Source organism: Pan troglodytes, chromosome 14 (genome assembly GCF_028858775.2).
Source record: "Pan troglodytes isolate AG18354 chromosome 14, NHGRI_mPanTro3-v2.0_pri, whole genome shotgun sequence".
Taxonomy (NCBI): domain Eukaryota; kingdom Metazoa; phylum Chordata; class Mammalia; order Primates; family Hominidae; genus Pan; species Pan troglodytes.
The window spans coordinates 103,971,051-103,994,836 of NC_072412.2; the positions used below are offsets into that span (position 1 = coordinate 103,971,051).

At 41.9% G+C, this 23,786-nt stretch overlaps 1 protein-coding gene across 7 annotated transcripts in view; it reads left to right on the forward strand.

The window, feature by feature from the left end:
• FARP1 (FERM, ARH/RhoGEF and pleckstrin domain protein 1) overlaps nucleotides 1–23,786 on the forward strand; it is a 311,995-nt gene that overhangs the window by 227,411 nt on the left and 60,798 nt on the right. For 6 of the 7 annotated variants that reach the window (XM_063792622.1, XM_016925462.4, XM_009427148.5 and 3 more), the window contains exons 5-9: nucleotides 2,414–2,492; nucleotides 12,072–12,169; nucleotides 19,378–19,492; nucleotides 20,306–20,453; nucleotides 23,015–23,110. In XM_063792622.1, the coding sequence (XP_063648692.1) occupies nucleotides 2,414–2,492; nucleotides 12,072–12,169; nucleotides 19,378–19,492; nucleotides 20,306–20,453; nucleotides 23,015–23,110 (536 nt within the window). Of the gene's footprint in view, nucleotides 1–2,413; nucleotides 2,493–12,071; nucleotides 12,170–18,096; nucleotides 18,202–19,377; nucleotides 19,493–20,305; nucleotides 20,454–23,014; nucleotides 23,111–23,786 lie in introns of those variants that run through there. The other variant, XM_016925463.4, reaches the window with a different exon arrangement.

A 23,786-nucleotide genomic window follows, 5' to 3' on the forward strand; every position in this document is an offset into this window, starting at 1 on the left:
GAGCTTGTCTTGTCTATGCCATTGTTCCTTTCTGTCACTTTCGAAGGGAAGAGGTGGAGCCATTTATTCATACAATTGTTTTTAGGTTTTTGGTCCTTCCTCTTCAAAGCCTGTGAAATCAGAATGCAGGTATTGTTTGGGAAAAAGAGTGGCCGAAAGTGTGAGTGTGTGTGTGTATGTGGTGTGTGTGTGTGTGTGTGTGTGTTTCTGAGTAGCAAGCAGAGCCCTGAAGGGAGGCTGGCATGTGTGCATTTAGACTGTGTGTTGGAAAGAAAAGATTAAGGAATGTGTAGGGGAGGAACAAAGAAAAAGAATGCTTCCTTTTTCTCTCTCTTCTTGTGTCTTCCCCTCTCTATGCTTTGAGTTAAAATTCAGCATCAAGCTCTGGTCCCAATGTCATCCCAAATGGCCCTTCAATGTAGTCAGAGTCTGGACAAAAATCTGAGAATACTGTATCCTTTTAGTTGAGCATGAAGCTTACAGTACCTGTGGGATCATTTGTATGTCTGATTAAGAAACCCCACTGGGCCACTTACAGCAATTGATGTGGATGTAATAAACACGCAGCACAATTTCTGTGTAGCCCGTGTGCAGTTGAAATTGATGTTGATCATCTACAATTTCAATTAAGCAGTTACTTATAATAATTGTACTGGCAATGAAATGGCCATCATTTAATATTTGCTGGGTGTCCTGAGCATGGCTGGCAGGCAACGACTAGTGTTGGGGGCGAAGAGAAGCCCCCCAGCCTCATGGGCCCAGGTAGCATAGAGTCTAGGAGATCGACATTTGTCCCCCGCATGAAGGGAACTGCTAACAGTGGGAAGGTATATCTTTGGCGCAGACCTGAAGACAGAGTTGACTGTGGTTGGGTCAGAGCTGGAGCATTAGTGTAGTTGTCTCCTCCATATGCTGTGACAGGCCATGTGTGACAAAGCTGTCACTTGGCATTGAGTGCTAGCATCTTCCTAGTTTCAAGTTTTCTAAGGATCTGAGTAGCCGCTCAGTGAAAATTGCAGAGAATAAGTGGCGCAGCCTTCTCGTCTTCCTCATTTTGCTGCTGTTATTTTGTGCTCCAGAATTGACATGTAAGAGTTTGTTAATTTTAATGCCTTGTTTTTTCTCCCAATTTTGTACATATTGTCAACATCTTTATTGTATGTCATTTTTGCTTTTTTTAAACTTGAATATGTGATCACAGAAATTATAATACATAATTAGTATTTGTATATGATAGTGAAAAGTAAAACAGACATTTTTGTGCTTTTGTAATACGACAGCTAAAATTTAGATTTCATTATAGTACCTTATATTTCATAGAACATAAATGTATTGCTATCATTCCAAAGGGCAGACCTTTTAAGGTGGCTTATATTGTAGCTTACACATCAAAACAAAAAAACTCCAACCCAAATCACAGATGATGATGATGATGATGATGATGATGATGATGATGATGATTGAGATGGAGTCTTGCTCTCTCACACCAGGCTGGAGTGCAGTGGCACGATCTCTGCTCACTGCCATCTCCACTTCCTGGGTTCAAATGAGTCTCATGCCTCAGCCTTCCGAGTAGCTGGGATTATAGGCGCCCGCCACCACGCCTGGCTAATTTTTGTATTTTTAGTACAGACAGGGTTTTGCCATCTTGGCCAGGCTGGTTTCAAACTCCTGGCCACAGGTGATCCGCCCACCTCAGCCTCCCAAATTGCTGGCATTACAGGTGTGAGCCACCGCGCCTGGCCACAGATTATTATTTTATAATCTGTTTGTCCTGTTTTCTTTCTTTTTTTTTTTTTAAATTCTGAAAAGTTGTTCATCTTATTCAATCTTTCCCTCCCCTCACTCCCTATCTACTTCCTGATTTTGTCTAAACTCATTGGTAAGAGGGTTTATAAGATACTTATAAAGGCCTTGGCTGGCTGAGACAAAGCCAGGGCCACGTCTGATGTATGTTTTCCCCAGAGCTCAGAAGAGCACCTAGAGGCTGAAAACATATTTGATGAACATATTAGCAACTGTACCTTATAAATAGTTAAATATAATGAATTGCATAACTGATGTATGTTTTCATTATTTGGGTAAAACTAGCCAATTAGATACATTTTTGAAGACAAATGACTTTATTTTAAAAAACCTAGATAAAATTTAACTCTGCAGAGAAAAAGTTTAATAGCTCTATGTAGTACTTTTGTCACAGTATTTTTTAAAAATGGATCTCTCTTTCCCCACAATATGGAAGTGTGAATTAGTAGCTGAACTTGGCCAGTTGTTAAGTGACTTGGAAAATGGCAGATGTGCACTTGGCAGCTTGGAATGAGATGTATTATTTGTATCTGTAAAGTCTTTTTCTTTAATGGCATTTGAAACACAAATCAGTAAATGCTTTACTTCTTTTTTTCTTCTTCTTTAGGGCCAAAGCATGTTGTTGTTAAGTTTGTGGTGAAATTCTTTCCGCCTGACCACACACAACTCCAAGAAGAACTCACAAGGTTAGTGGTTTGGAAACTGTATTTTTTGCTACAGAGTACAGAGGAAAAGAGAAAATGAATGTTCTCAATTGATGACACAAACATTTTCATAATGTTTACTTGACCAGCATCTGTTCTGTACTGAACAGTTTAACCTTCCTCTTTCCCAGCCCTGCTTACAAAAATGGGGGGAGAAGTACCGTTTTCCCTAAAACTTGGTTTCTTGAAGGTTGTGATATGAAGTGAATCCTGGGCTTATACTCTGTTAATAGCATATTTTCCATCTTATATGTCACATCATGGACTGTTCTGGATGTGAATCTCTTCTGTGAAACCAACATGTCAACTCAGAGTTTGTCTTTGCCGCTGCCATGGGTGGTAGATTTGGCGGGAACTGGAGGTCAGTTCTTTTCTAAGTGTGACCAAGTGGAAGAAGTGCAGGCATTGAGTCAGACCTGGCTTCGGCCACCATCCTGCCACTTGCTGTGACGGGCCAGTTACTTTCTCCCTTTGTGTTGCCGTTAATTCCCCTATTACAGTGTGGACTCTAATGCTTGCTTGGCCAGAGTGGTTTTGAGGATAAGTAGTATTATACTAGAGTAGCTGGGATCCAGTAGGGACAGTGTAAATGGTAACTGTCATCACCACCATTGTCACCATCACCATCACTGTTTTCATTGTTGTCACCATCATCATCACCATCGTCATTATCACCATCATCACATCATCACTTCTACTCATTTTATATATACTTTTTTTTTTGTTGCAACAGAGTCTTTCTCTGTCGCCCAGGTTGGAGTGCAGTGACGCAGTCTCAGCTCACTGCAACCTCTGCCTCCTGGATTCAAGCGATTCTCCTGCCTCAGCCTCCTGAGTAGCTGGGACTACAGGTGCCCACCACCACACCCAGCTAATTTTATATTTTTAGTAGAGACAGCATTTCACCGTGTTGGCCAGACTGGTCTCGAACTCCTGACCTCAAGTGATCCACCTGCTTCAGCCTCCTAAAATGCTGGGATTATGTGCGTGAGCCACTGCGCCCAACCTCATTTTATAATTTGAGGCAAGACTGATGGTGTTCCAAAAGAGGGCAGAGCTGGCAGGAACATGTGTGGATAAAATGATTCCCTTTGAAGAGAATCCTTCAGAGGACACTAATCTAACCAGCCTAATTCTTTTTTTTAAATTTTATTTTATCATTATTATACTTTAAGTTTTAGGGTACATGTGCACAATGTGCAGGTTAGTTACATATGTATACATGTGCCATGCTGGTGTACTGCACCCATTAACTCCTCATTTAACATTAGGTATATCTCCTAATGCTATCCCTCCCCGCTCCCCCCACCCCACAACAGTCCCCAGAGTGTGATGTTCCCCTTCCTGTGTCCATGTGTTCTCATTGTTCAATTCACACCTATGAGTGAGAACATGCGGTGTTTGGTTTTTTGTCCTTGCGATAGTTTACTGAGAATGATGATTTCCAATTTCATCCATGTCCCTACAAAGGACATGAACTCATCATTTTTTATGGCTGTATAGTAGTCCATGGTGTATGTGTGCCACATTTTCTTAATCCAGTCTATCATTGTTGGACATTTGGGTTTAACCAGCCTAATTCTTATCATGGTGTTCAAGCAGTGACTGTTTAATACCGAGGCCATCATATCCTTCCTCATCCCTCTCAGTACAGAGCACAGTATCTTGGGTCATCATTGATCATCATTTATCAAAGGGATGAAGATACTGATGTAATCAGCAATATTTATTAAGGGTGCCCTGTGTGCAAGCATTGTTCTAGGCACTGGGAGTGCAGTGATGAAAAGACAAGAATACTCTCATTGAAACAGACAAAGCGATTAAACAAACAAGATAATATCAGATAGCGGCAAGAACTCTTTAGGTAATTGAAGTAGGAGGATGTGATAGAGGTGCCTGGGTGATGACTTCAGGCTAGTGGGTCTGGGATGCCTCTTGAGGAAGTGAGAAGGAACCATCAGTCATTTACTGAGAGAGCTTTCCAGAGAGATGGAGCAGTCAGTACTCTGCCCAAGGCGGGAATCAGCTCCAAGCATTCAAATACATAAAGGAGGGCCAGCATGGCAGGAATGTTGGGAGCGTCGTGGTGAGGTGAGAGAGAGGCTTGACACACATAGTGTTGAAAGATTGGCTGCCATGTGGATGTTAGGGGGAGAAGGAGAGTCCCGGGGCATCCTGTGAGGAGGCGGTCACATGGTGGTGGCAAAGAAGCCACCAATAGGTAGCAGTAGAAATGGAGGCAAGTAGTTGTGTTTGGAACAGGTACCGGAAGCAGGGTCTCTCTGTCTTGGTGATGAGGTGGTGGTGGACTCTGAGGGAGGGAGAGAGGGCACTTAGATTTTTGACTTGAGTGACTGGGGGGAAATGGTGTTGGGGGTTACTAAAATGAGAAAAGGATGGAGGGAAGTGGAGGACTGTTGGGGAGTGGAGAGTCAGGGTGTTTCTGGCCAGGTCATGTTTGAGATACCTGTTAGCTGTCCCATGACCACAGCAGCAGCAGGAAGGACATCAGATACAGGAATGTGCAGCTCCAGGGAGACAGTGACAAAGACTTCCCACTGCTTTGTGTTTTCTGAACGTTTGTGCTGCTAATCATCCACGTCCACTTAGAACCCTCAAATCAGCGAAGAAGGCAAAGGCAGCCAGGAATTGGCAGAAAGCAGCAGCCTTCTGGGAGCTACCTGCATAGGAGGGACAGCCCGAGCTGCTAAGCCGGGCTGCACAGGACTGAGGGCTGGCTGACGACAGGAGGGCCTTTCACTGGGGCTGCTGGGTCTTGGTTTCTCGGGCTGGTTTTCCTGTCGTTGGAAACTGCATTGCCCTGAGCTCTGCGTGCTGAAATAAATCTAAGGGCAAGTCCAGCTGTTGGAGGAATGTAGTTGTGTTTGGAATAAGTAGCATCAGTAGCGTGCCTTTTCCTCATGTGAATCACCAGGGCTCTTTCTTGCTCAGGAAGTTGGAGGCACAAATCCTGTATCCCCTCACCCCCGCCCCCCGTTTTTTTTTTTTTTTTCATTAAAAATTCTGTTTTGCCAATAGTTTTGCACCTTTTCAATTTTTGTGAATTGTCTCTAGAGGTTTGCAGTTGGCTACCATTCTGGCCCTTGCTCTGAAACTCCATACAGCTTGTTACCATCAAGCCGCATGTGCCTGGTACATTGCCAGCTCCTCTGTCAGTGCTGATAAATTCCTAAAGTTACACGAGCTCAGCTGGACGGAGCAGGTTTTTGTTGTTTTTGTTTTCTGGCACCCAGTGTGAACTGACATTTAAGAAGTCTTTTCCAAGGAGACAGTTCTTTTGGCTCATTGTTGAATAAAATTGATCTGAAATTCCTACTTTTTTTTTTTATCATCTCTCCATCACTCCCCACTTGGTACAAGGCATAGAGAACCTCATGGGGCCGATGTGTTGGGACTCTCGCATCTCAAATTCCTGTAGAAGCAAAAATGGACTGACTATTGAGATTTCAGGTGCTGTTCTTTGGCAGATGGTGAATGAGGGGATGCTGGGAGAAGCTCCATGTCAGCTGTGCTTTGTGGGGAGGGACGCATACACAGAAGTGGGACAGACGGAGAAACTGGCCTGTGGTTCAGCAGAGCATAAGTGACTCTAGCTCCGTAGTTAATGCTTTGGGCCTCCAGGAATAGCTCTTTGAGCTTCCCATTGATATAGATAGGAGATTAAATTGCACTCTGCTGTTAAACAAGAAGCTGGATTCCTTTCTATTTATTGAACTGCAGGTGGAATGCCATCCTATTGACAGCAGCACCCAGACACCTAGAAGGAGAAGCGTATTGACTCCTGGGTGCAGCCTCAAAACAACGAGTGAGGGTCTTTGGAAAAGATGATCCCAGTTTTTCTTTTTTCTTTTTTTGGAGATGGAGTCTCGCTCTGTCGCCCAGGCTGGAGTGCAATGGCACGATCTTGGCTCACTGCAACCTCCGCCTCCTAGGTTCAAGCGATTCTTCTGCATCAGCCTCCCAAGTAGCTGAGACTACAGGCACGTGCCACCACACCCAGCTAATTTTTGTATTTTTAGTAGAGACGGGGTTTCACCATATTGGCCAGGCTGGTCTCGAACTCCTGACCTCATGATCTGCCTGTCTTGGCCTCCCAAAGTGCTGGCATTACAGGCCTGAGTCACTGCACCCTGCCACATGATCTCAGTTTTTCTTATCGCATGGCTTGGAATCACTTTCCTTGTGCCATGTTTAGCCACCCTTTGTTCTTCCCCTTCTCTCTGGGCATCCCGTCTTCAGTTGGATCCAGCTTCTACTTGCCTGTGTTCTTATAGGTGAGGGGACCCTATCAGAACATGCTGCTCTGCGCCCTGCACACCCTGCTGAAGTGTTCTCTTAGACTGCAGGAGAATTCTAAATTGCTTATATGTAATAAGAAAAGGGGGAAGATGGTGGTTTTCCAGATGAAATAAATTATTCATATTGAAAGCAAGGCATCAAATGGGTATGATGTGTGACTCTTGCAGTCCCTAGGAGTGAAGTCCCTCTGTCTGCTCCTGCCATAATCATTGTCCTCTCCTCACGTGAGAGGTGGGCTCTCCTCACGTCCACTCTTCTGCTAAGGAAACTTGATTCCATTTTGAGCGCTTTATGTTTTCATTGTGTTTACCGGTTCAATTTTATTTAGTGCCCACCAAGTAAAACTTAGCCTCTAGCTCTCGTGAGACTGATTGGAATTGCTTCAGTGGACAGTACTAAAGGTGTTGCAAAATCTCTAAAGTTAGCATCGCGGCCAGCATGCTCAGCTTACAGCTCATGGTAAGAAAAGTGGACAGAGTTAGTACCCAGGAAGCTACTTCTCATGTTACAAGGGCCTTGGATCAGGAAGAGTCCATGTAATCAGGGGGAGTCACGTTCTTCCTTCAGCCTTCAAAATAGCCTTGTGCTCTCCCAGTAAGCGTGTGTGTTTTCAGAACCTGATGCCATCTCGTAGCCCATGTGTGATTGTCACCAAAGGTCCCCAGAGCCTGCCAGACTGCCCATGCATTTGTCCCTGAAAACCTCTTTGTGAACACAGAACCTCACGTTTGAAATGATAAATGGTAAAATATTCAGAATGTCATTTTAAAACAGGTAAAATATTCAGAATGTCATTTTAAAACATGAAGCCCTCCTATTTAATGAAAAACCGGTGAGAAATTTGTAGCTCTACAAAGTGTTGGGCTCAAAGGACAGTGACTATAATCCAGCACGATAGTTTGTATTCCCGCCTCCCACATGAGGTTTAGATTGTTTTATATTCTCTGCTTTTCTTCCTTTTGACTTTCCAGAGACAGACAGACAGACACACACACACACACACACACACACACACACACACACAGAAAGGGGGTTGGGGGGAGAGACAGAAGGGTAGAGCAAGAGAACAAGAATAAAATTAGGGAGGTCAGAGAAAGTCCCACTGGTAGGTCTGTAGTCTGTAGGGCACTTTTTGCTGGTTATACAATCGCTGCTGTGGTTTTTTAGTTCTTAATAATAAAATTTCCTAAATGACTTAAAATGGATTATTCTTTTATTTTTAAAAACTGCCAACTTTTATTGAATATTTTTGTTCTAATAGTGTTTTCCGTGTATCTCATTTAGTTCTTATGGAAACCTCTGTGGCTAATACTGTTAAAGGCCCTTTTGAAAATCAAAAATACCCTTTCATTATTATAATAGTAGTAAACATACATTGTAGAAAGTTAGAATAGACGAATAAGACTAAGAAAGTAGAAACATTGCATTCCCATTGCCCGTCACATTAGTAAGATATCCTTTCTGAATTTTTCTATGCATACATATGTACTTTTCATCTCATCTGATACATTGGCCATATTCACATTTCCCTATTTATCCCCTAACTGTCCTTTGTATCTGTTTATTCTAAAATAAGGTTGGCTAGGCACAGTGGCTCACATCTGTAATCCCAGCACTTTGGGAGGCTGAAGCAGGAGGATGTCTTGAGCCTAGCAGTTTGAGACCAACCTGGGCAACACAGGGAGACCTGTCTCTACAAAAAATTTAAAAAATTAGCTGGGCATGATGGTGTGTACCTGTAATCACAGCTACTCTGGAGGCTGAGGCAGGAGGATTGCTTGAGCCCCCAGAGGTTGAGGCTGCAGTGAGCAGTGATTGTACCACTGCACTCCAGCCTGGAAAACAGAGCAAGACTCTGTCTCAATCAGTCAATTAATCAATCAATCAATTAAAAAAAACAGATCCACTCTAGGACCACATATTGCATCTAGTTAGTATGTCATCTGGGCCTATGTAAGTTAGTCCCTCATTTTCTTTTCCTCATGATAGCATCTTGTTGAAGAAACTGGACCAGCTATACTACACAGTATCCTACTTTCTGAATTTGCCTGCTAGCTTTCTTGTGGTACTGTTTAACTTGTTCCTCTATCCTTTGTATTTTTCCAAAACTGGAAGTCATAGTCTGTTCTATGCTGCTATAAAGGAATACCTGAGGCAGGGTAATTTATAAAGAAAAAAGGTTTATTTTGCTCATGATTCTGGATGGCTAAAAAGTTCAAGATTGGGCATTGACATCTGCTGAGGGCCTCAGGCTGCTTCCACTCTTGGTAGAAGGCAAAGGGGAGCTGGCATGTGCAGAGATCACATGGTGGGAGAGGAGGTGGGCGGAACGGGGAGGTGCTAGGCTTTTTGTAACAACCAGCTCTCACAGGAAGTAACAGAGTGAGAACTCACTCACCCCCAAGGGAGGGCATTAGTCTATTCATAAGGGATCTGCCTTGACAACCCAAACACCTTTCACTGGGCCCCACCTCCAGCACTCAGGATGAAATCTCAACATGAGGTTTGGAGAGGACAGGAAATTCATTCTAGGGCTTGACTGATACACTTAAACATTTGGGCTGGAGTCTGTCGTAAGTGATGTTGTGTGCTTCATATTTCATTAATGATTAGAGATTGTTCATTGGATTCAGGTGGTGACATTCTGATTATTCTTTTGCCAGGTAAAGTCATATTACCTTTGCCTTATGTGACTGTCCAGTCTCCTACATGGTTTTTTCACCCATTGATAATCCTGGCTGGAGTCAATAATTTCTTTAGAGTTTGTGGAATGAGGATTTTCTAATTCTATTATTATTGCTATGTTACAAATTGGCACTTATAATTTTTTTGCCAAATACTTGAGGCAAAATTTTACTTTATGGGAGATAAACCTGTAAAACCTTTCTTCAACTACTTGGCTGTCCTGAAACACCCTTTCCTCTGGCCAGGCAGGTTACACACTCAATTCTTTGCCTTGGGTTACCAATTTTAAATAAGGAGATGCTTTGATCTGCCTGGAATCTACCATGTCTCCAAGGCCCTATCTCTCTATCCTTCCAACAGGTAATTGTTTTTTGTTGTTTTTATTGTTTTTGTTTTTGTTTTGAGACAGAGTTTCGCTCTTGTCACCCAGGCTGGAGTGCAGTGGTGCAATCTCGGCTCACTGCAACCTCCACCTCCCGGATTCAAGTGATTCTTCTGCCTTAGCCTCCCGAGTAGCTGGGATTACAGGGGCGCATCACCACACCCGGCTAATTTTTATATTTTTAGTAGAGACAGGGTTTTGCCATGTTGTCCAGGCTGGTCTTAAACTCCTGACTTCAGGTGATCCACCCGCGTCGGCCTCCCAAAGTGCTGGGAGCCACAGCGTGCGGCCCCAACAGGTAATTGTATGAGGGACAGAATCTGATTGCAAAGGGTGCTACTGAGAGGACACTGTTCTCAGGCAGCAGGTAAACTAGATATCTAAAAATCTATGAGTCCGTATCATTATTTTCACATCCATTTTAACATTGTACAGGTTCGGTTTGGTTTTGTCTTGTTGCGGGGCAGGGAGTGGTATCTATGACCTTAAGTATTTATCCTTTGTGTTACAAACAATCCAATTATACTCTTCCATTATTTTTAAAGTATAGTAAATTATTATTGACTGTAGTCACCCAGTTGTGCTATCAAATATTAGATCTTATTCATTCTATCTCATTTTTTTGGACCCATTAACTATCCCCACTCCCTCTACCTTTACCAGCCTCTGGTAACTTCATTCTGCTCTCTCTCTCCATGAGTTCAATTGTTTTAATTTTTAGCTCCCAAAAATAAGTGAGAACATGTGAAGTTTGTTTTTCTGTGCCTGGCTTATTTCACTTAACATAATGACCTCCAGTTCCAATCATGCTGTGCAAATGACAAGATCTCCTTGTTTATGGCTGAATAGTAATCCACTGTGTATACATACCCCATTTTCTTTGTCCGTTCATCTGTGGATGGACACTTAGGTTTCCTCCAAATCTTGGCTGTTGTGAATGGTGCTGCAGTAAACATGGGAGTGCAGATATCTCTTTGACATACTGTTTTCCTTTCTTTTCGGTACACACCTAGTACTGGGATTGCTGGGTCATATGGTAGCTCTATTTTTAGTTTTTTCAGGAACCTGCAAACTGTTCTCTATCGTGGTTGTACTAATTTACATTTCCACCGATAGTACATGAGGTTTTTTTGTGGTTTTTTTTGCCACATCCAAGCATTTGTTACTGCCTATCTTTTGGATATGAGCCATTTTAACTGGGGTGAGATGATATCTCATTATAATTTTGATTGCATTTCTCTGATGATCAGTGATGTTGAGCATCTTTTCATATGCCTGTTTGCTGTTGCACAGTTTTTACTTAATGTCTTTGATTTACAAATGTATTTTTTCTCTTAGACCAAAAATGTTGACATGCTTAATACCACAATATAAAGAAAAGAATTGAACGGGTGCAGTGGGTCATGCCTGTGATCCCAGCACTTTGGGAGGCCGAGGTGGGCAGATCATGAGGTCAAGGGATCGAGACCATCCTGGCCAACATGGTGAAACCCCGTCTCTACTAAAAATACAAAAAATTAGCTGGGTGTGGTGGCGTGCACCTGTAGTCCCAGCTACTCGGGAGGCTGAGGCAGGAGAATTGCCTGAACCCGGGAGGTGGAGGTTTCAGTGAGCTGAGATCACGCCACTGCACTCCAGCCTGGCGACAGAGCGAGACTTTGTCTCAAAAAAAAAAAAGAAAAGAAAATGGATTTTTACAAATCTGGTAACTGGGTCTTATGGAAGTAGTTACACCACAAAAAAAAAGACACCCCGTTGTTTTTCTCATTTCATTGGCAATCCTCTGACTCACCATAATAAACTGCTGTTATTGTCTGAGCCACAGAACCATGTTAGAGTATGGATGACTGATTCTGTGAAAAAAATGTAAATATTTCCTGTACCCTACAAAAATATATAGCATGCTAGGTTATGGTCTCACATTTTTATGGCTCTCTCCCCCTATATAAAATGAAACATATTATTCATACTGTGAAAAGATGATAGCATACATCTCTTTGTATTTTGGAGGGAGATATTTACACTGCAGTGAATGGCAGCTGGAATCCGTTCCAGCCCATGCAGACTTCGTGGTTGGGGTTTGCATCCCTCTCCTTGGCCTCTCATGGTGAGGCCAGGTTCCCGGTGACCTCCTGCCCTCTTTGCCTGACGCCCAGCTCTGTTGATCTTCGCAGGTACCTGTTCGCGCTGCAGGTGAAGCAGGACTTGGCTCAAGGCAGGTTGACGTGTAATGACACCAGCGCAGCTCTCTTGATTTCACACATTGTGCAATGTAAGTTCTATTGGTTTCCTTTGAAAATCATGTTCAAAATAACACAGTGATCTGATTGACGGGAAAAAAATCACATCCACCAAAAAAGAAAGTGTCAATGTTTTTGTGTTATTTTTGCTGTTCGTATGAAGGCCTACGGGTGGAAGAGAAAAACAATACTCCTGATGTCATTTAATATGCATATCCCCAAATGTTAACTCTTGTACTTTCTGTTCAGGTGTTTGTCTTTCTTCAAGGACTAGTACGCAGTTGATACTTCAGTTGTCTTAAAGGATAAGCTTGGATGGATGGTTGCCAAATAGACTAAACTTGTTCTGTCCTGTTCTTGGATTTAAACTTTATCATTGAATATGGCATAGTAGCCTTAAGACATCATACTGCCACAGATTTCACTTCTCTCTAGAGATTTTTGCTCTCCAGAATTCAGTAAACCAAGACTCATGCTGGATTAATGGAGCTGGACCCTAGATATTTTAATTTGCCTTAATATAGACAAAGGATGAATCAGATTATGCTCATCTCCAGGCTTGCTGACAAGCCACCTGGGTGTTTTTTCCCTCTTGACCAAGGCAGAAATTACTTGAAATAAAATATACACATTATGTTTCAGAAAGGTAATTGTGGGTATAACACTTAATGTATAATAAGCACTACTATAAAGGAAAGTTGTGCTATCATATCACCTTTTACATTTCCACTGTATATGAATTCATCTCGTATAATCAGTCCCCTCCTATCCTGATATGTGCCTAGTTCACTAGATTTACAAAGGTTTATCGGAAGTGTCTCTCTCAGTAGTCAAAAAATTGCCTTAGTCTAGTACAGTAAGGTGTTTCAGATGATGCGTATCTTCTTGTTTTTTGAATATGAGCACTTATTAGATAGATGTTTTCTTACCAATTTGAAAAAAATGACATGGGCACGAAAAAAAACAAAAAAAAAGGTATCTTTATTAAGCCTGACCATGTGTCAGCACTATATAATATATATTATATATTATATATTTTATAATATATATTATATATTATATATTTTATAATATATATTATATATTATATATTTTATAATATATATTATATATTTTATATTTTATAATATATATTATATATTATATATTTTATATTATATATTATATATTTTATAATATATATTATATATTATATATTTTATAATATATATTATATATTTTATAATATATATTATATATTTTATAATATATATTATATATTTTATAATATATTATATATTATATATTTTATAATATATTATATATACTATATATAATATATTATATATTACATTATATATTATATATCATATATAATATAGATAATATAAAATATATATTATATATGATATATAATATATTATATAAAATATATATTATATATGATATATAATATATTATATAAAATATATATTATATATGATATATAATATATTATATAAAATATATATTATATATGATATATCATATATTATATAAAATATATATTATATATCATATATCATATATTATATAAAATATATATTATATATGATATATAATATATTATATAAAATATATATTATATATCATATATCATATATATTTTATATATAAAATAAAATATATATCATATATATTATAAGATATTATATATTATATATTATATATTATATATATCATATATGTATATTTTATATATATATATAAAATCTCATTTAATTCTAACAGCCCCTTGAGATCAAGTCTGTCATTATCCTTATTTTACAGGGGAGGAATCCTTAGCACAGAACTTAATGTAATTTTTACCTTTCCTGTGTTTGGTCTCCCCTCTTCATAAAATGATAGTGGAAAGGGAGAGGAGGGAGAGGAGGGAGAAGAGGCTTTGAGTCTGGCAGACCTGATTTCTGTTCGTTGGTTGGCGACCCTGGCAGGTTACTAACCCCCCAGCCTCCATTTCTTTTGGAACATGAGAATAATAGAATCCTTTTCATAAGGCTGTAAAAATTAAATGGTGGCATACACAGTTGTCCTTTAATGTCCATGTGGTATTGGCTGCAGGACCTCCCAAGGACACCAAAAACTGAGGATGCTCACGTCCCTGATATAAAATGGTGTCGTATTTGCATATAACCTACATATATCCTCCCATAGACTGTAAATCATCTCTAGGTTACTTATAATAATTAATGCAATGTAAATGCTATGTAGTTACATTATATTATTCGGGGAATAATGACAGGAAAAAATATCTTAGATGTTTGATATAGATGCAGTATTTTTTCCTAAGTATTTTCAATCCATGGTTGGTTGAATCCTTGAATATGGAACCCACAGATAGAGAGGGCCAACTGTGTACCCAGTACATGCTAGGTATTCAGTAAACATTAATTTCCTTTATCCTTATTCCCCTGCAACCCTCCTTTTCCAAACAACATAAAACTTTAAAATGAAGCTTCCTTATTGAAATAGTAACTTCATAAAATGTCTCTGACCCTTGGCATTTTGTAAGCAGAAGAGAAATTGACCTTACTCAAAGATTCCCGATGCCATTTAGTCGTGTACTTCTTTCCTCCTGTGTTTTTTTCTTTAAAGGTCTGTTACACTAAAGAGTAGATTTTGGCCAGGCACAGTGGCTCACGCCTGTAATCCCAGCACTTTGGGAGGCCGAGGCGGGTGGATCACTTGAGGTCAGGAGTTCGTGACCAGCCTGGCCAACATGGTGAAACCTTGTCTCTACTAAAAATACAAAAATTAGCTGGGTGTGGTGGCGGTGGGCGCCTGTAGTCCCAGCTCCTTGGGAGGCTGAGCCAGGAGAATCATTGAACCTGGGAGGCACCCCACTGCCCTCCAGCCTGGGCGACAGAGTGAGACTCTGTCTAAAAGAAAAAAAAGGAGAGTAGATTTTAAGTGTTCTTACCACAAAAATAAATAAATAAATAAATAAATATGGGCAGTAATACATATGTTAATTAGCTTAATTTAGCCATTTCACAATGCGTACATATATCAAAAGATGATGTTCACTATAAATATATCCCCCCCCCCATATTTTTTTTTTTTAGACAGTCTCTGTCACCCAGGTTGGAGTGTAGTCTCTCAATCACGGCTCACTGCAGCCTTGACCTCCTGGAATCAGGCAATCCTCCTGCCTCAGCCTCCTGAGTAGCTGGGACTATAGGCACGTGCCATCAGGTCTAGCTAATTTTTTCTTTTATTGTTTTGTAGAGCTGAGGTCTCACTGTGTTGCCCAGGCCAGTCTCAAACTCCTGAGCTCAAGTGATCTTCCCACCTTGGCCTCACAAAGTGCTGGGATTATAGGCATGAGCTACCATGCCTGACCAATATGTATAATTTTTATTTTGTCAATTAAAAAAGTAAATTAAAAAAAATAAAGGTCTGTTAACAATAGTGAATTTCACTTGCATATCTGGGAGTGGAGATTCGCTGACATCCAGAAAACCATGGTCTCAGTCCAGTATACCATTTTCCCCCCAGAAACCAGCAAGTGGCTCAAAATCCCCAAAGAATCTTCCCTTCTCAAAAGGCAAATAGATGGGATGAGAAGTTCCTCTAGTGTTTACATGGTATTTGACATACAGTCATGAGACACACAATATTCTTAAAATCTTCTGGTATGTGTAAGGCCCCATTTCTGCATTTTTAAGCATCCCATGCACTCAGTCATGAAAGGAAGCATTTCATAGAGTCTTCTGTGGATTGTGTCGTGATTTAAATTATTGGTGATTATTGGTAAGGTATAAGGGGTCAAGTCATCTCCCTTTGGCAGAAACTATATTACCCCTAATGGAAAATTATGTCTGGTAAGCTGATGTTCATCTTCTCCGTCTCTATACACACAATCTGCTGTTGTCTTATTTTCCTCCCTTCTTTGGCTTGAATGCATAGAGTCTTTAAGATAGTCTGTATTTTTTCATTTGTTCCTCTGTCACTGGCCTTGCATCTTCCCTGCAGTATTTTGAACTTAATTTTCTCTAATTTATTTTGGATTGACTAAGAAGGACAAGCTGATGAAGAGAAGAATCAGCTACTAGTTGGCCCTGATGTAAAGAGCACACGTGGGCAGCATGGAGGCGAGGCAGGGCTGCGTTTGTGCAGGTCGTGTGGTCCTTGCTCTGAGGGCTCCGCGTGGTAAGGCAGGTTTGTCCACGCCTGTCCTCTGGGGAAGTTGCATCCATTTATTAAAATCACAGGATTTTGGTTTGCTGCTGTTTTTCCTATTAATTACTTTGCTGAGTAGACTGCTAAGGAATATAGTATATGCATAAGCTGATGTGACACTTTCAGCATAAAACATTTAAAAAATAGGAAGTCAGCTGGGTGCGGTGGCTCACGTCTGTAATCCCAGTGCTTTGGGAGACCCAGGCAGGAGGATCTCTTGAGGCCAGGAGTTCAAGACCAGCCTAGGCAACATAGCGAGACCTCGTCTCTACAAAAACAAAATTAGCTTGAGGCCAAGAGTTCAAGACTAGCCTGGGCAACATAGTGAGAGCCTGTCTCTACCCAAAATAAAAAAAAATAGCCAGGTGTGGTGGTATGTGGCGGTAGCCCCAGGTACTTGGGAAGCTGAGGTGGGAGGGTCACTTGAACCCTGAAGTCAAGGCTGCAGTGAGCCGTGATCGCTCCACCGCACCCCAGCCTGGGTGACAGAGCGAGACCCTGTCTTGGAAAAAATAAAAGGAAGTCAGATCTTGAGTATGTGTCTGTTTTCAAATTCCAGAAATTTAAGGAGCAGCCTATTTCCACATTTCAAAGAGGAGAAATGTGGGGAGCGAATGAGTTTCATAGTCATGTCACTATGGCGTGACAGGAGGGCAAGAAAAGACAAGCGACCCAGAAGAAAAGAGAATTAGACGTCTCCACCCTGATGCCAAAGGAAAAACTGGACCATTCGGCTCTCTTTATATGGAATGATGGGAAAGAGCGTGTTCTAAGATTCATAGGAATTAAGAAGCCCAAACATAAAGCTCACAAGACATTTCGGATTTAAGGAATTCCTCCATAGATAGTCAGGGCTCATTATTCTCAGATTCTGTCTTTGAAAATTCGCTTATTTACTTGTAACCCCCAAATCAACACTCATGCGCTTTCACGGTCATTTGTGGACATGCCCAGGATGGCGAAAAATTGGAGTCACCTGATGTGCATTCCCAGTGGTGGTCAAACGAGGCAAAGCTCTGCCTTCTGTTTTTTTTTTTTTCTCGTACTGTTAATAAGTATCCTTTTCATGGTCTATTTAGTGCCACGCTTTTCGCATTTTTGTGCATATTTTTGGTGATTTCACTGTTTAAAGCAGTCCCCAGGCGTTGTGCTGAAGCACTGTCTGTCTTGTGTCCCCGCGTGCAGTGCTATCTGCCTGATAGAGCAAATGTGTGTTAGGTAAGCATCGTTCAGGCATGAGTTCAGCTGCTGTTGGCCATGAGCTCAATGTGAAGAAATTGGCAAAGTATATTTAAGATGGCTTTCAACAGAAACACACATAAGACACGGCCAGTTAACTAAAATGTTGTTTCAAGACTACTCTAGGAAACTCACCCCGTATTTCCCCTAGGAGAAATGATTCAGGAATGGCTAATTCAGTGTTTATGGTAACCTTGTAGATCATAACTGCCTCGAATAATGAGCATCAGCTGCATTTCCTGGAGAACCAGATAGAAGGAATTGCAGAGAAGCCAGGCCCTCTATTGTCAAGGCAACATATAACGATGGCAGTATGACCAGGCATGCCCCCATTTCTGTGCCATTTTCTGTGATGGAGGGTGGCAATTTTACTCTATTTAGGAAGGGAGAAATCAGTCCAGAAAAGGCAATTAGGAAATAGTGTTGTTGGCCTTTCAGATGATGAGGAAGTGAGGGAGGGGTTCTTCCAGTGCACCGGCTGCTGCCAGGTGAGTTGGCATGGCTTCGTGCAGAACAGATATCCTCAGTGGGCGTGATTGATGGCAACATCCAGGCCATGTCCTGCTTGATTGCTGGAGTGCATTGCCCTAAGTGTGACAAGCTGCTTCATGTGACAGAATGAAAGGTGAGTTTCATAGCAACAGTTCCCTTGGTTTTTATCAAAACAGCTGGGCCCTGGTCATTAGGCTATTTTTTATGAAGCTTGTTATACAGTATATGTGATACAAAGAAAAAGGTGTGCTGTCTCAGAGGTGTAACAATTGGTTTACATTGACCTTGAACTAGTGTTGTTAAGGCGCACGTCTGATTTTAAAGCTCTATCCTTTAACTTTCCACATTCCAGCAGTATTGAGGACTGTCTTGAGGTTATGTGAGAAAACAAGGTTATGTGAGAATTATATTTCTCACAGATAAAAACGTATAAGACTTTGCAATCTGATCTGTTATTTCTGACAAGACTACGAAAAGTTTAATAAACTCATAATTTTTTTAAGCATTAGATTATCTACCTTTGCACCCACTGACATTCTTCTTTTCTCTACATGATAAAGCATTTGGGTTTTGCACTAGTCATTGCTAATATATAAGAGTTTCACTTTGATGTTTATAAAGTCCTGAAGTTTTAGGGCTTTTTAGGAGGTCATACGGTTGTCACCCACATGTGTAGAATTTACTGCCAAGAACCTCCCCAGGTGGATGGGGAGAAAAGAAAAACCGGGAGCAGGTATGGCTGAAGATGGATGATTCTGAGGCTTTTTTTTGTGGGGGGGGGGCGGGGGGGAACATGGAGTCTTGCTCTGTCGCCCAGGCTAGAGTGCAGTGGCACGATCTCGGCTCACTGCAGCCTCCACCTCCCGGGTTCAAGCAGTTCTCCTGCCTCAGCCTCCCAAGTCACTGGGATTACAGGTGCCTGCCACCGTACCCAGCCAATTTTTGTATTTTTGGTAGAGACGAGGTTTCGCCATGTTGCCCAGGCTGATCTCGAACTCCTGACCTCAAGTGATCCACCCGTCCTGGACTCCCAAAGTGCTGAGATTACAGGCATGAGCTACTGTGCCTGACCTTGAAGATTCTTTCTGACTGATAGAGATGAGGAGGAGAGAAAACTGTCTTCTTGCATCACCACAATTGATAAATGTATCCTCGCATCCCGTCTCTGAGATCTGGCCCTTCTGATGTTCCCCACCAACTGGGCTCACCTTATGTTGTCTGCTAGCTTCTGTTTGGCTCACTGGGGAATATTGACAAACTGGGAAGTGTCATTCCTACGTGACCTGTTTTTCTTTCTGTTTCTTTTTAGCTGAGATTGGGGATTTTGATGAAGCCTTGGACAGAGAGCACTTAGCAAAAAATAAATACATACCTCAGCAAGACGCACTAGAGGACAAAATCGTGGAATTTCACCATAACCACATGTAAGTCTCATTCCTGGCTTCATATACCCTCTGAGCCGGTTCTCTCTGCCTCCAACCTACATGGGTGTACATCCCTCCACCCCCCACACAAACTGTCGTGGAGAAAAACACAAAGCGTGAGGGAAGAAGATCACAGAGGCTCATTGGGATGTGGTGATTCATCCTGGGCTCTCAGAAGCACAGGTCACCCACTGAAGCCTGGAGTTTAAGGATGCCCATGCTTTGAAACAAAAGAGAAAGTAAGAGCAAAGGACCATCCAGTCATCAAGCTAATGACAAATTGGGAAAGGGACGTGGTCACCTAGGGACAAGGTCAGAGTATCGTGAAAATCCAGAACCTTCATAGCATCTGCATTTTTGTTTTTGTTTGGATTAATATTTTCAAAGGACTCATGGTACTTTTGGTTGTTGTTTTAAGGAAGCATTGGAGCCTGACGGCCATGTGAAAAAGTGTTCTCTTGAACTTTGCTTGCAGGTTTAGGTTATTGAAAGCAACTAAAATCTTGTTTTAACCCAGTGGTGTTTTGCTTTTATATGACCTTAAAGGAAACTCTTTGAGATTCCAAAAAAAAAAAAAACTGGCTGAGTTTGGAGACTTTTGGGGTTTTATGTTCCATGAGCAGTGGAGGTTTTGTCCTAGCTGCTAGACTTTGGGTTACAGTGAATGGGAGGTTGGGTGTCATCTGATCGGGTAGCCCCAGTGTTTGTGATGAAATGCCTTTTTATTTCCCAGGAGAAGCTTCTTAATCTCAAATTAATAGACACAGGGAATTCAAATCTCCTGGCCTTTCTGTTTAATTTTTGTTTTGTCAGTGGACAAACACCAGCAGAATCAGATTTCCAGCTCCTAGAGATTGCCCGTCGGCTAGAGATGTATGGAATCCGGTTGCACCCGGCCAAGGACAGGGAAGGCACGAAGATCAATCTGGCCGTTGCCAACACGGGAATTCTAGTGTTTCAGGTGAGAGCCTTGAGAACACGGCCTGGTTCCCTTGGTGACAGAGAGAGAAGAGCTGGCCCTTCAACTCTGATTCATATTCAGTGGGCTAAGACCTCTGATCGTTATTTTTCGGCGAACAAAGAAAAATTAACCTCCTCTCAGGCTTTCTGTTTCCCAGGCCCTCAGCTCCCAGATTCTATTTCACTTACCTTTGCCCTGTTTTGGGAATCCACATTACAGATTTGTTTGGTTTTATTGACTTTGTAGCATCACAGAAACATGTAGCTCTCCATGGGCCTACACTTAGAACACAGTCTAATGGAATCGAGATTTTAGGTCCCCGAATAAACACCTTTTTCACACTTACAGATGATACTTTGCTGTAATGTGATCCTTTTTTTTTTTTTCAAACACAGTTTGGCTTGAGCCAGCTTATTTGGTCGGGACTTCAGATATACTTAAAGAGTGTTAGGCACACTTTTAAGATACAGCAGTTTTATAAATTCATAAAAGCCATATTCTTGCAATTTTGTAGCAAAACACATACTGCACTTGAATTCTTACTTGTATTCTACTTAAAGACATAATGATTCTCTGCACTCTAAAATGTGTGCTCTATTGATCATTCTGCTATTGGACTGTTTCATTGATCAATGCTTCTCTCTTAATAGCCTTATTGAAGTATTGTTGACGTACAATAAAGTGCACACACTTGAAGTGCATAGTTTGATAGGTTTTTATTATATATATGTATATCCTGTAAAATTCCCCACAAAACCAACAGAATGAACATATTCATCACCCCCAAAAGGCTGTTCAGTACATTCCTTTTCGACACAAGTGGGTAACCTGTGCTTTTAGTTTCAAAGGGATATAGAGAAAGCACCTGCCTTTCTCATGAAATAGGATCAGATTTCACCCAGTTAGGAAGGTGTAAATATGTTCAGGACCTAAAACCCTTTATTGAGCTCTTCCAGGTTTGCTTATATTTCCCCCTTATCTTTTACCAAAAGAGTTCCAGGGATTCTCTATTCATGCACCAGAAGTTTATGACAGCATAATTATTACATAATCACATCCCAAGAAGAGTTAAGTTGGCTTCCTGCCAGGTAGTAGGGAGTGACATTGTGAGAGCAGTGTGGTATTCAAGGCGGATTTTTTCTTGACAGTTTTTGACCTGCATGCATAGCCTCTGAGTATCGGATAAGAGAAACAATAGGCCGGGCGCGGTCGCTCACGCCTGTAATCCCAGCACTTTGGGAGGCGGAGACGGGTGGATCACCTGAGGTCAGGAGTTCGAGACTAGCCTGGTCAACATGGTGAAACCCCGTCTCTACTAAAAATACAAAAATTAGCTGGGCATGATGGCGTGTACCTGTAATCCCAGCTACTTGGAAGGCTGAGGCAGGAGAATCGCTTGAATTTGGGAAGCAGAGGTTGCAGTGGGCCAAGATCATACAACTGCCCTCCAGTCTGGGTGACAGAGCAAGACTGTCTCAAAAAGAAAAACAATAAAGCCAAGTGGAGTTTTCAGTACTATCATTAAATTTCAAATCACAATCCTGAACCATTTCTAAAAAGTATTAAGAAGGAAAAGAAGTGTCTCACAATTGAATTAATGTGCTTTGATTGTGTTTGACACAATCCCTAAGTATTGGGAATACCTGGGTAATGTAGTCATGTGCAAAGCCTGTGTCTCGGAACCCACCTTCTTGCCAGTGCCCTATTGCTTCATTCTTGCCACGTTAAATGAACAGGCCTGGTGTTCCAGTGGGCTCCAGAGGAATTCTCATTTCAGCTGAGACTGGGCAGATGGGAGTTGGTATCCGGCAGCTCCCCGTTGTTTCTCCACCTTGGATGGAGACAATGACTCCCTGGCTGCCAAAGACGATGAGGACATGTGAATCCGGCCCAGAGACTGTGCTGGCCTTGAAGACACACAGCAGGCCTGGCCCCCCATCCTCAGTTCTACCGGTGCTGTTGGAAGCTTGATGGGCCCAGGAGCCAGACCAGCGTGGATGAAGCAGGGAGTTGATTGCAAACCTGCTGAATGTTAACCATAGCTGCCAGGAAGGCGTGTGCTTGGAAGTCTCTTTCTGCCACATTAAACGTGTCATTTGCAGCAAATTAAAATAAATCCACGTTGCAGTTTCCATGTCTATAAAATGAAAATAGTAAGTCCATCTTGCTGGGTTTTATCATATCAGGGTTGTTAAGATACAGTATATAAAGCCCTCAGGATGGTACCTGGCACTTCATAAGTCCTGGCAGCTAATGATTTTGGTGGTTGTCATGGTTTTTATTTCTATTTATCTTTCTTTTCATCATTATCTTGGCTAGTTTCTTCTCTCCCTAGAGGCAGACTTAGTTTGAATGCCAAAATCCTATAATTAGTGAGAAATAATGATCCAGGAGCAGGTATCATCCGATAGCCACAGATCCTGTGAGTTCTCTGCAAAAGTCATCTCTACTGAGCAGCTGCCTGCCAGCCCTCTTCCTTTAGCTCCCATGAGCAAAACAGACCAACTCCCAAGTTGCTTGTTATGCATTTCCTAGCTCACTGCTACTGTCTTTCTTTTTAGGGTTTCACTAAGATCAATGCCTTCAACTGGGCCAAGGTGCGGAAGCTGAGCTTCAAGAGGAAGCGCTTTCTCATCAAGCTCCGGCCAGATGCCAATGTAAGTGGTCCCGGCGGGAAAGGGGACCTGTTGAGCCATGGGATGGGGTGTGTCCTGCAAGGGGTGGAGGTCTGCTTGGCAGGGCTTCCGCTGAACCTCTGGCCAGTGCTACCCAGGTGCTTTTGTCCACATAAACGCCGAGCGTCTCTAGGACAGATGTATCCAAATGGTCGGTAACTCTACGGCTGTCATCGTTGGTAAACAGAGAGCGTAAAGGAGGTACATGAACGTGTACCTGGGGAGAGGGTCATTTCCCTGCGCAGATTCAGGCAGCCCCTCCTGATAAACAACCTCAGCTGTGCTATTGCTGTGCATCCAGCCCCAGGCTACACCTGGAGACCCCATTCAGTATCCTGCCTTACCCCAGGCATAGACTGACTTCCCCAATCCCTGCTGGAGGCCCTGAGCCCCCAGTGGAACTCATTTTCATGGGCTAATTAGGTTCCCTTCCCCACTTACTTTCCACAACACGCCTAACACTGTGGCCTACGCCAGGACTGGGATGGGAAGGGAGGAGAAGCCTCTTCTTTGTCTGCCAGAAATGGCGACGGAGGAGGTGGGTGATGTGTCCTGGGCGTCTGTCCCCAACCAGCATGTAGAGTTCTTTTTCCCATGGCAAAGAAGATGATAAATGGCAATTAGGCTTATAGTGTAGCTACAATCTGGGTTCAGTAGG